The sequence below is a fragment of the Acomys minous genome (assembly GCF_964271855.1).
Source record: "Acomys minous genome assembly, chromosome: 2".
NCBI classification, from domain to species: domain Eukaryota; kingdom Metazoa; phylum Chordata; class Mammalia; order Rodentia; family Muridae; genus Acomys; species Acomys minous.
The window spans coordinates 109,142,486-109,155,084 of NC_140484.1; the positions used below are offsets into that span (position 1 = coordinate 109,142,486).

Sequence of the window (12,599 nt, forward strand, 5' to 3'; positions counted from 1 at the left end):
ACAGACAGAAACAGCAAATTGCTCCACACCCCGGGAGCTCCGCCAGCTTTCCCGCCCGCGGGGCGTGGTGCTCGGAGAAGAGCCGCCTCCCTGGTGCGCCAATGCGGGCCCTTCTCACCAGCCGTTGACTCTTTGCTCGCCTAACCGCTACAGACCTGGCTCCCTGCTCCGAGCAAGCAGTCCTTCTCACAAAAGGAAGGAAAGAGTGGCCTGGAAGGGTTAGAAGGCCCAGCTGCCCTTCTATGAAGCCAGATTTTATCTCTCCCTCAGAGGCCAGATATGGTGGCGCACCCCTTTAATTCTATGGTGGCAGAGGTAGGCAACTCTCTGAGTTCGAAGCTAGCATGGTCTACAGAGCAAAGTCAAGGACAGCCAAGGGCTTCACAAATAAGCCAAAGGAGGGAGAGGGAGAGGGAGAGGGGGAAGGGAAGGGGGAGGAAGAGGAGGAAGAGGAAGAGGAGTTGTGGTTGCTGTTTCCCTATTCTAGCTTGCTAGAACACAAGGGAATTCAGGGTTAAAAGAAAAACAAAGGTTCCTTGGAGTTGTCTATTAGGAATGTTTCTAGATCATGTACAGTTGTTAACTGACACCCTCACCCCACCCATGGCCTTATTTAAGGCCGGTGCTCATGTGCAGAGTTCCATGGCAAATGAGTATGAACCAAGTAGCACCAATATTACTGGTTGTCATTGGCCAGGTTCATCAAGGTATATAACTCTGGCTTCCTCCACTGAACCAAGGTTGAGCTGAGCTTTATCCCTCCTGGTCTAGGAAGTGGGCTGTTTGTACCCTAAACCGAGGAAACACTACCCACCGCTTTACAATGATGACTTTGGAAAATAAGATGTATATTGTGAAATGTCAGACACTTCCAAAGGAGCATTTTTAAGGGGGGTGGGCAGAGTCCTAAGTGGTAGCCATTATTGTGTGTGTGCTAGACCATCAGTCTCTCCTGGGTGCCGGGGATGGCATGGGAGTGGTTCCTAGTCACTTACAGTATGATGAGAAGGCCACAAACAAAGGTGTAATTACAGATTGATGTCAGCTGGGGAAAACAACGCCTGGGATTTGAGAATTGGGGATGGGTTTGGGGGAGTGTCCCAAAGCAGAGGATGATAGCATGTGAAAAAGGAAGGTAGAAATAGAGCGTGTGTGCGCACACACACACACACACACACACACACATACACACATACACACACAGCCCCTTCCCCCCTACACACACACTACTGAAACTCCCCTATTTATAGACAAGGAAACTGAGGCTCAGCTGACCTAAAAGATTTGTCTAAGGTCCAGGCTAATTATAGAAACCAGCCAACTGCAACACCCAATCCCTTCCTGCTAAAAGCACATGGGGTTTATTTATAGCTCGGTTATAGATTATCCAAATTCATTTGGCCAATAAAACTGAGAACATTGAGTTCAAAACCACATCCCTGAAGACCACAGCGTAAATAACGGTGGGGTCTTAAAATTGACAATGCCTTTTCATTTAAGACAGAGTTCTCATCCTATCAAAATTCAAGCGCTTGGTTCAGATTAAGGGAAGGTCAGGTCGTAACCCTGTATAAAATGTCCTGGCAGCGCTAACTGTGCATGCTAATTTGAGTGTGAGCTGTGTGTCCTGGCTTACTTCACACCCCAGCTAGGGTTTCAGACCTACACGTGGCATTGGGGTGAGACCCTGAAATGAGGCGCTGCGGGCTGGCGGTGCTCACCACTTTGTGCGTGAGCTGCATGAAGAATCCTTTTGAGAAACCTGGGAGTTTCCTCTGGCAATCTGTACGATTGGGGGTGGGGGAGACGCTGTGACCGGAGGTTACCTCTGAGGCTGGACCACAGTGGGGAAGGCGTGCAAGACAGACTTTCTACTCCAGACCCTGCAAGTGTGTAACTGTAGTCGAGTGTATTCGGGCACTCTACATGCAATATAGACATTGTTTATTTTTATTCCAATAAGATTCTTAAACAAAAGTAAAATCCCAAAGGAACAAAGGTTCGTCTCGGCAAAGGTCAATATATATACATGATAAGAAACTTCTGACCACCATGGGCCCCCAGGTTAAAAAACCCAGGGTTAGGAAAGTTGACTGCGTTGGTGGGAGGGAGGGTCGCCGCACTTGCTGCTCGCACCCGGGGATCCCGAGCCTGCAGGGAAAGTGTGCGCTTTCTGGCAGGCGCGCCCCCAAGTCCTCACACACCCCACTAGCGCGGATCAGCAAGGGTGGGACCGCGGCGGGGCGGGGCCTTCGAAGCCCCGACCCTCACCTCTCCCGCCCCTCCCTCCGCCCCGCCCGCGCTCGCCCCCCGCCGGCTCTCCCGGCGCCCGGCCCGCCCCCCTCCCAGCCGCGCGCAAACGAACCTCGCAACGCCGCGCTCAGCGGTGGCTGTGGCGGTAGCGGAGAGGGGCCGGGCGAGGGAGCAGGTTAGCCCGGGCCGCCCTACTCTGTAGGCGTTTCGGAAGCGCAGACTGCGCCTCCGAGCCCTGCGCCCAGGAAGCACTGGCCGGCGGGACGCTCCCGGGGCCCCGCTCCTCCAGGCGCTCGCAAGCATGCAGCCCGGGTGCAGGCGGCGCGCCCGGGACCGCTACTGAATCCACGGAGCTGCGGGGACCAACGACAGCCGGGCCCCTCCCACCTCGCCCAGGGGCCCACGAGCGACCGCCCTACACCTAGTCTTCGCTCACAGCCCCGCCAGCGCCACCCCCCGCGGGCTGGAGGGGCTCATGCAGCCGCCAAGGTAAGCTCAGACAACGGGGCACGGGGTCCTGACATCCCCAAGGCGGTGCCGACACTTGCTAAGGCCACCTCCCTTACTGATCAGCGGTCCCCTAACCCGGTGTCTCATCTCACAAATAGGGCTTTTGGCAACAGGAAAGTTTTGTGGTTTGGTGTTTTTTTCTTTTTTCTTTTTTAACCCCCTTAAATTCTGTCCTGCGGACATCAGGCGCTACGCGTGGCTCGCAGACCCGGCACCTATCCCACCCACTGTGTACCAGCCTGGAGCTCTCTCTCTTCTGCGCGGCCACCCTCTTCCTGGAGCGAGAGGCCCGCCTGGCCCGCAGAGCTCTGGACAGGTCTTGTCACTCCGCTGACCCACCGTGAAGCCCAATTGCTTCGCTTCACCCAGGCCGGGTTTTCAGAGGCTGGAAACCTGCGCGATTTCCCGGAGGCGTCAGCGTCGTATGTACATTGTACAGTGTGGGTGACCATTGCCTGGGAGCGTCCGGTGTGCTAGAAGGTGTAAGACTTGGGGTGGGTGCTAAGGTGTGAGAGTCCCGAAAGGTCCAACGTTCCTTAAGAGGAAGGCAAGGCACCGCAAGGACTCAGCGCCTGACTTGAGCCACCGCTCACTCTGGGTATAACTAAGAAAGAGGGACAGGTGGATTGAGGGACCGGTGCAAAAGTGAAAGACGCTCGGATGCAGCTCTGGATTGCATCTTACTAAAGTAATTGCATTAGACTTGCTCGGAGGGAGAGTCAATTTCCCCAGACTGGGATTTTAATGGGAGCCTGTGTGCTGTTATTATGTGGTGTGGTTTCAGAAGGCGTTGGATTGTATTTATTTTATAAATTGGGTGTCTTGAGGCGGATGGATTAGGGGAAATATCGCCATCTAGCGGAAATGGTTAGCCCTACCTTCCTCACAAGCCACAAAGTTGGGCGTCCTCAAAGAAGACAGCTGTACGTGGTGGAGAGGTGGGAGGTAGGCAACATGTCAGAAAGACTAGTTCACAAGTGTTCCTGCCATCCCGCAGATCGGGAGCTTAGTTCCAGGGACCGAGTGGCGAATTGTACAAGTGGCAGGAATCACCTCCAGGGTTTCCTTCCACTCCCTTCTCTGTGTAGTTTTAGGATCTAGCAAAAACAAGGTAAACTGTCCGCTGCCTTTCTCCCAGGCACCTGACCCAGGGATCTGACAAACCTGAGTGGCCACCTTACTCCTTTCCAGCGCATCTATATCTATATAGGTGACTTGAGGAATTAGTGTTAAGCCTTGACCCTTAGAAAAGAGATGAGGCATAGAAGTCTGCTCTTAAGGGTAACTGAAGAACTGGGAAAGAGCGCCATGCCATCCCCACTGGAAGGGAACGGTGTATCCCCCAAATGGCCTCTTTTTTTGCACACACAAGGGGAAGACTTCCTGCTGTTCCACTACCACAGCATGCGACATGCAAGCCTACTTCACGGAAATGACTGACTCTTAGGATGGCACGAAGTGGACAAAGGCTCTGGGTGGGGCGCCCACACATCAGGCGGACTGCAAGTTCTTTATGGCTGGATTGTGCTGCCACCTTCCAGGCCAGCTGATGTTAGCAGGGAATGCGTGCTCCTGGTGTGAAGGGCGCTCTGGCTCCTTTGGAGAGCACTGTGGCTTCCTGCCTGGGGTAAGGTACATTCCCTCCCAGACTCCTCTGGACTGCAGTGGTAGTAAGTAAGGATCCAACATCCTTTTTCTTTCTTCTTGCCTTGTAAGTCATACGTATCCCAAGCTGGTCTTGACTTTTCTCTATGCAGCCAAAAAAAAAAAAAAATGACCTTGAACTTGTGATTCTCTTGTCTCTACCATCTGAGTGCTGGCATCTAATATATGCAGTGTTGGGAATCGAACCCAAGGCTTTGCGCATGCTGGGCAAGCACTCTATCAGCTGAGCCACATCCCCAGTTCCAACCTCCTTTTATTTTTTATTTTTTCCAAAATCCCTGCCCCATCATTTCCTTCCCAGATGAAGACCAGTGCTTTCACTCCTAGCAGGCTTGTGGCTGGTCTGCCCATCCTACCCCGTCGCTCTGTCTTGGTTCTCTCTTCACTCCCACATTCGTGTTTAATAATCATGACAAGCGGGGTCCTAGACTAGCTTGGCATCTTACTAAAGGAAGGCAGAGCTGACTTGCATTGCCGCCTTCCGGGTACGTGGGCTGGTACAGAAGGAAGGCGTGGCATGTGATCCCTGGAGCCTGACCTTCAGCAGCCTTTGGTAGCCCATCCCTGACAGTAGGACAGGGAGTGAGCAAGCCGCCTTTGCCAGGATGCTCACTGCTACCAGGAAGCAGGCTGACATTCTCATTTCCTGGAAAAGGATTCCAAAGAGGTGTAAGGGCGTGGCCATGGTTCCGAGTCTAAGGCAGCAGTTCTGAACCTGTCAGTCAAAGACTCCTTTGGGGATTGAGCGACCTTTTCACAAGAGGTCACATATCAAATATCCTGCATATTAGATGTTTGCGTTACAAAACAACACAACAACAAAAAGCCAGGCAGTAATGGTGCACACCTTTAATCCCATAACTTGGAAGCCAAAGGCAGGTGGATCTCTGTGAGTTCAAGGCCAGCCTGGTCTACAGAGCAAGTTCCAGGACAGCCAAGGTTTCACCAAGAAACCCTGTCTCAAAAAAAGAAAAAAGAATATATATATATATATATTTTTTTTTTACTGCTGCTGCTGATATATATATATATATATATATATATATATATATATATATATATATCAGCAGTAAAATTACAGTTATGAAATAGCAACAAAAATAATTTTATGGTTGAGGGTGTCACCACAAAATGAGAAGCTGTGTTAAAGAGTTGCAGCATTAGGAAGGCTAAGAACCGCTGCTCTGAAGGACTCTTTTCTGCTCCAGCCTTGCTAAGTGAATTAGCTTCAAGCACATTTTGAAACATACATGGCTGCAGAATTTGGTCACGCCTTAAAGTATGCAGGGTAGACAATAAAGCAGGTGTGTCCCTGGAACCTTCAAAAGAAGGCACCCGGAGTGGGGGAGCAGGGAATGGGTGCACCCAAGTGAAACAGCAGAGCCAGAGGAGGATTATCAGAAAATATCATAGACTAATTGGAAAATGTTAATTCTACTAAATACATTCGACACAAACCTTTTAAGTATAATTGTTCAAATTGCTTTTGTCTGTTTCTGTTTCTCTTGGAATTCTTGAGGAGAATTTGCTTTGAGTTTCAAACTATTCATTGTTTAGTCATTCAACAAACTTAACTGAGGTTAGCCTGACAAAGGGGCTCTCTGGTTCTCCCATTTGTCTGGTTTCCAGCCCAAATGAGAGATTTCCCCTTTCTTTAACCAACAGCTGGGTTCCATCCTCCCTTCCTTTAGCAACTGAACAGAGCTAATGGGAAAGTTAGTTAAGGTCAGCCTTACCAAGCACGCATGGAGCTTCAGGCAGACCTCAGTTTCCTTGGAGACAACTGAACATCTTTAAGGAAGAAACCTAGTTTCTTGTTGGTCCTATGAGTGAAGCATGCTGCACACAGCCTATAATCAAAGGTCAAAGGCAGGAAACCTGGTGAGGTATGAAGGTTGATAATTCCAAGGACGAGAAGAAGCAGTTTTGAATTTTTGGCAGCAATTGACTATGTAAATACAAAAGTCTCTTATTTGAAACATTTTAAAGGGCACTGCTAATTGACAATCCTGCAAACGCATGCCCTCCGCATGATGAGTGAAGGCGTGTCAAGCACAGTTTACGAACAGGGTTAACTACAGAACCCCCCACTGGATTTTCTCTGTGGTTTTTTTTTTTGTTGTTGTTGTTGTTTTGATTTTTCAAATATCTAGTTAAGGCACTGCTGCCCAGAGGTAGAATTGTCAGAAATCAAAGTACTGCATTAGCCAGAGTGTGAAAATCAGAGGCTGGGGGGGGTGGGGTGGGGGGTGTTGTCCCTGGGGGGGGGCGGGGAATCCCTGAAAATAGTAAAACAAGGCCAGTTCTTTTAGATTCTGTGTCCTCTGAGGGTCAAGGCAGAGAGCAACAAATACAAGAGAAACACTCTACAGCGCATGACCTTGTGTTTCCTTGGAGCATTTTACTAGTTACCATGTATGTTCACCTTCCAGGATGCTGAGATCTCGAGTTCCTTGTATGAGCTTGCCCTGGCTGACGGTAACAATGTGTCCTGTTACCTGGTAGGGCTTTCTGTTTGTCTTATGTGCACAGAGCTGATCTGCTGGAGTTCCCCACGCAAGTTTCTGTACGATTCCGTTCCTCTTGGCACGCTTGCCTTACGAAGGGTGTGTACAAACAGGTTTTGCTTGTCCGTGGGCATGTTGAAGAATCTCTTCCTTGATACTTTGTTAGGTTCCACACACAGACACGCCAAGACTGACTCGTGGCAGCCTTGTAAACATTCGTCACTGTACATCCTTTCCGTCATGGGACTCCCTCTCCTTTTAGACCCAGCACTTTGCACTTGGTGTGTGCTCTTCCCCTCTGAGGGTCCTTGAGGTCACACCATACTAGGTTGCTTTCACTGCGTTTGATTCTGTCTGCCAACGTCTGATAGCCAACTTGGTGGTCTTGCTGGATAACTTTTCCCCTGGCAAGGACACCCATTTTATCTGTTTACAGGCTGGCTTTCAAACTCCCAGAATGCATTTTCTGCCCTTGATGGTGTCATTCTGGAAAACAGATTGCTTTTCCAAGAACATAACCAGGGGACACTTGAAACCATATGAGGATTTTTTTCCCCTCCTGGTCATCAGAAGAGCACACAGGACTGCATAGTTCATTGACAGGACCACAAAAATTACAGGGTTCCTTTGAAATAATTGGTACCTTGAAAAGAATAATAATTAATATTTAGACATTTGGATGGGTAATGTGCTTTTATTCTGATTTAATTTAATACCTTTGATGGGGAAGATATAGTATAAATAATAAATAGAGTTTTAATGTGATTGCATTGCTGAGAGGGTGGCTCACCCACAGCTATTATAAAATTCATGGTGACATCTCCTACAGGCTCACCCCTGCTAGACGTGGGCAGCTCATTTTTGTCCTAGTACATGAGATTCATAAGAGTTGAGTTTCCTTTGTCACACATCAATCCTTACCACAGAAATAGTTTGCTATTTAGGCTTCAGAATAGCGTCTGTTGTGTTTGAATTGTGTCCGCAACGTTCTCCCATTGGGGAATGTCAGCTGATGAGATTTTAGGAACTGGCCCGCTCTTGAAGGCTCTGGTTTCATAATGGATTGCTCCATTTGTGGACTCATAATTTGGCAGTGTTACTTACTGGAGGGAGTCCTGATGGACATGTTAGGGGACAAGGCCTGAGTGGAGGAAATGGGTCGCTGGGAGAGTACTTCAGAAAGATGTGTCCTGTCCCTTACACCATCGGCCCCCTCTGCTTCCTGTCCATCCTGAGATGAGTAGCTTCTGCCATCAAGATAAACAGTCTCCTCACAGACCTAAAAGCAACAGAGAGAAAAATGATTCTGGTCTGACATCCCTGAAACCGTGAGCCAGAGTAAATAAATCTCTAACATGCTTTCCTAGCTGAAGGGTGACGCCTTTAATCCCAGTGCTCGGGAGGCAGAGGCCGGCGGATCTCTGAGTTCGAGGACAACCTGGTCTACAGAGTGAGTTCCAGGACAGCCAGGGCTACACAGTGAAACTGCCTCTTAAAGAAAAAAAAAAAATGTGATCATCTGGTATTTATCATAGCAATGCTAAACTGACTGCTCAACTTCCCATCCTAGAGGCTGAACCAGGAGGATCATGAGTTCAAAGCCAGCTTGGGCTATATAAGGGTTTGACATTGTTTTCATTTTTCTCTGCTGGGAGTATTTTGAGAAAAGAGGTCCTAGACTGCAGACTCTGATTTCTTTTTAGGTGAGTGGCTGCAGTTGGCAGTGTCCACTGACTGGGGGCGTAGTTAAGGAACAGATGACACCCCGACCCCTACCCACCCCCAGCCTGAGAGGAACTGAAGCGCATGGCTAGCAGGTGCCCTCTGGAGTCCCCTCCCTCTGTGCAAAGCTTACTCGAGACTACCTCAGAATCATCCTGTGCTAAAGAGATTGCAGAGAATTGATGCTGCGAGTGGCCTAGCTCGGCCATTTTCTTGTTGGGTGATTTTTAGAGTATGGGTAAACCCAGGAAAGGGCACTGTGAGTACTTGGCAGAAAAAAAAAAATTAAAACTTCTTGCCATCCAAAAGACAGATGACAAGTTTTATAATTTACAATCTAGACTGCAGAATCGCCTTAACTCTGCACGTGGGCATAGCCAGTTCCTGTTTATAAATGGGCCTGAGACTCGGTGGCCTCGAGCATGGTTTAACCCACGGATATGGTTGGCAGAAAAATACAAATAAAAACCCCTGCCATCCGAAAGACAGATGAAAAGCTCTATACTCTGACTCCTTCCACTTCCGCAAGTCCTTAGGGGGGGATGGGAGAGGTTGTTGAGGGAAATCACCCTTTTCTTAGAACAATTTTCTATTTGTGTTAGTGTCGGTAAAATAGTATTTCTCTAAACATATTCCCATTTCTAACGCACAATCCATCATGAGACATATGGGATGTATTATTGAGCTGACAGGAAAAGATAAACCTTGGGTGAAGATGAGGCACAGCTGTGGCTTGGTGAGAAAAACACTGGGCTTGGCATCACAAGGCCTGGATTTAGCCTCTGCCCTGACATTTGCATTCCTGGGGACCTTGGGCAAGTCACTTAACCATCTTGAGTCTCGGACTCGTTTATAAACAGGAACTGGCTACATCCACTTGCAGACTGCAATTCTTCAGTATCTACAGAATTATTTCTTGTAGTGAGGACTCATTAGGCCCCAAAAGCCACGCAAAGTCAAGGTTATCTAGGGGCCCTTATAGGATCCTATGGGTTCCCCCCATTTTCCACACATGCGAAGGCCCTAAGGGAACCTGGCATGTTATAGGTACTCTGTTATAACCCAAACAGTGGTCTTCACCCAAGATACACAACTAACGCTGGCAACCACTTTTCAACACTTCCTCTGTTCCAGGTGTCTGTTCTGGGTGGATCGCGAGGGTATGAATTCCCTTAATCCTCAGATCAACCTTCTGAGGGAGCTACAAGTACATCCCCATTTTACAAATGAGAATGATTGAGGTCCAGTCTTTGCAGACTACATGGTCTTAGCCCAGGACACTGTATTTCCTCTCTCGTACAGAGGTTGAAGAAATGTTGTCCATCTTGGACTAAAAGGGGACTGTCCCATGTGCACCCTTCCTTCTGGGTGGGCCCTCCCCTCACCTCTTGTGTTTCTGCTCTGCCTTGACCATCCCAAACAGCTTTAGATTTGACGAATAGTTTGATTGCCTGTTCCTCTTGCTAAATGCACGTGGTATTTGTGCTTGGCACTGAAGTGTTCGTTAATACAAATAATGCAGCCATCTGCTGGTGAGGAGAAAGACATAGACTCACTCACTGTCCCGTTTACACAGTTGCCAAGTGGCGTAGAAATGGTTTCGAGCCAGCTCTGCTCTCAGGAAGTTACTGGAATAAAGAGAAGTGAAGGCTGTGTGGTCAACTCATTACAGAAACTGCGTGTTTTGGGTGTATAGGAATCCAAAAGCTGCTTTTCATTTTCTAAGGATTCATTTATTTTCACTTTATCTGTGTGAGTGTTTTGCTTTTGTGTACAGATGTGCACCATGCGAGTGCCTGGTGCTTTAGAGGCCAGAAGACGCTGTCAGATTCCCTGGAACTGGAGTTAAGGATGGCTGGGAATCATCATCACATATGGGTGCTGGGGACCGAACCCTGATCCTGTGCAGGAGCAGCAAGTGCTCTGAACTGCTGATCCATCTCTGTTTTAATTTTATTATTACAGTATGCATGTGATATCTGTGTGTGTGTGTGTGTGTGTGAGAGAGAGAGACAGAGACAGAGACAGAGACAGACAGAGACAGAGACAGAGAGACAGAGAGACAGAGAATGACAGAGACAGACAGACAGACAGGGTAGAAGGGAGGGAGGGGTTAGACTACAGCTTGTAGGAGTCAGTTCCCTCCTGCCCTGTGGGCTCCAAGCATGGAAATCGGTCTGGCTAGCTTGGCAGCAGGCGCTTTTACCCACTGAGCCACCTCATTGGCTGCTTCAAGTGAGAGGAGGTTATTAAATAGCTTCGGGGTACGGTTTCAGGAATATCATTGTTGGAGAATTTCATGCTGACAGTAAAACATAAAAATGACACTTCTCAAATAACCTTTCCTACATGCTCAGCAATATTTCCACTTGGGGAATGCAGAAATGTTACAGATGAAACCCCAGAGCTGTTCAAAAGTCAGGCAAGTGCTGGGCGAGGACACTTCCTTACAGAAGCAGCGTGAGCTCGCTGCATCCCTAAGGGAGGGATGCACTGTGGTACTAGAAGACCCATCGTCTGTCCACCACACCCCAGAGGCAGACAGGCCACCATTCAAATGTAGGAGCTGCAGAGCCAAGATAGGACTGGCCATGATTGGACCACACAGCTAGGCGGTCCCCATGCCCAGACTGCTCTTTCCTCACCTTTACTGCAATATCTTTGAAAGGTTGAGACTTGACACTGACAGGTAATTCACAAATGTCCCTGCTAGTCTATCAGGGCTTTGTAGGAAGAAGAATTGGCCTTTTTGTAGACTAAATGTGAGGTGTTTGGGAATCTTCGACAAATATCTCAAGAGAAAAGTAGGGGAAGAGACTTTGATTATGACACTCCAGTGGCATGCCAGTTTATAATCCCAGTGGGGAGGCGTTGGGGGAGGAATGTGCTGGAAGAAGTAACATGGCTGATCCAAGAGTTTGCTGAGCATCTGGAAAGGCGAGATGAACCAAGACACAGTGATGGAGATGTGGCCATAGAGACTGCTAGGAGATCATCAGGAGGAGGCCAATGCAGCCTTGATTCTGCTGGGAAAATGGGACACAGAGGATGCAAAGCAACTCCTCGCTTCTTTTCAGAGCAAGAGAAAGCTTACACCATGGGCTGAGCGGAGCAGAGGCATGGCTGGGAAGCAGCTGGTGCCATATCTGTGGCATCGTGGCAGCAGTACTCACACTGACCAACCTGAACTTTCTGAGAAAAAGTGATGTTAAAGTGGGAATTGAGGCCCAGGAAGAGGAAAGGACATAATTATTTAAAAACACCTGATATCTGTCATATGTGTTGTTTTGCATTTCATTCTGTCTGTATATGTGTGTGTATGTATATATATATGTGTATGTGTGTGTGTATATATATGTATATGTGTGTGTGTGTAAATATATATATATTTACATGTATATATGTACATACATACATACTGGTGAACTCAAGCATTCTCTGTTCATGCCATGTAGGAGGGCTCATAGAAGAATTGGCAGTTTAAAACAATGATTTGAATGGAAACACCCACTGTGTAGGGAACAGGTTTATTTTTTTTTTTGCAGTATTAGTGTTATATTAAGAAAGAAAGAAAGAAAGAAAGAAAGAAAGAAAGAAAGAAAGAAAGAAAGAATTAGATAGATAGATGGCAGATGGTTTGATATGTCCTCCCCTGGACTTTCTTCCCGAGACAGTGTTTCTCTGTGTAACAGCCCTGGCTGTCCTGGACTCTGCCTCCCAAGTGTTGTGATTAAAGGCATGCGCCTCCACGCCCAGCTTGATATGTTCTTATACACACGTGTATCTGTGCATGAACTGTTAATTGTTACCGCATCCAAGAAGAGTCACTTGACAAGATGCTGAATTGTTTTTAACATGGACTTCCATTATATTTCATTTTCTATAAATCCATTTGATTTTGGAATGAAGGAACCTGAAAGCCACAAGAATTTGTTCTCCCAG

The 12,599-nt window shown here is 48.0% G+C and overlaps 2 protein-coding genes across 2 annotated transcripts in view; one reads left to right on the forward strand and one right to left on the reverse strand.

Annotated features, from left to right (window-relative positions):
- LOC311578217 (uncharacterized protein) overlaps positions 1-2,556 on the reverse strand; it is a gene marked incomplete at both ends in the record, with an annotated part of 42,120 nt that extends 39,564 nt beyond the window's left edge. Inside the window, one exon of the mRNA XM_084748017.1 lies at positions 2,366-2,556. Within this exon, the coding sequence (XP_084604143.1) occupies positions 2,366-2,556 (191 nt within the window). The remainder of the gene's footprint in view (positions 1-2,365) is intronic.
- Positions 2,389-12,599, forward strand: part of RGMA (repulsive guidance molecule BMP co-receptor a) — a 43,392-nt gene continuing 33,181 nt past the window's right edge. The window contains exon 1 of the mRNA XM_084765686.1: positions 2,389-2,742. Coding sequence (XP_084621812.1) covers positions 2,729-2,742 — 14 coding nt within the window. The 5' untranslated portion in view covers positions 2,389-2,728. The remainder of the gene's footprint in view (positions 2,743-12,599) is intronic.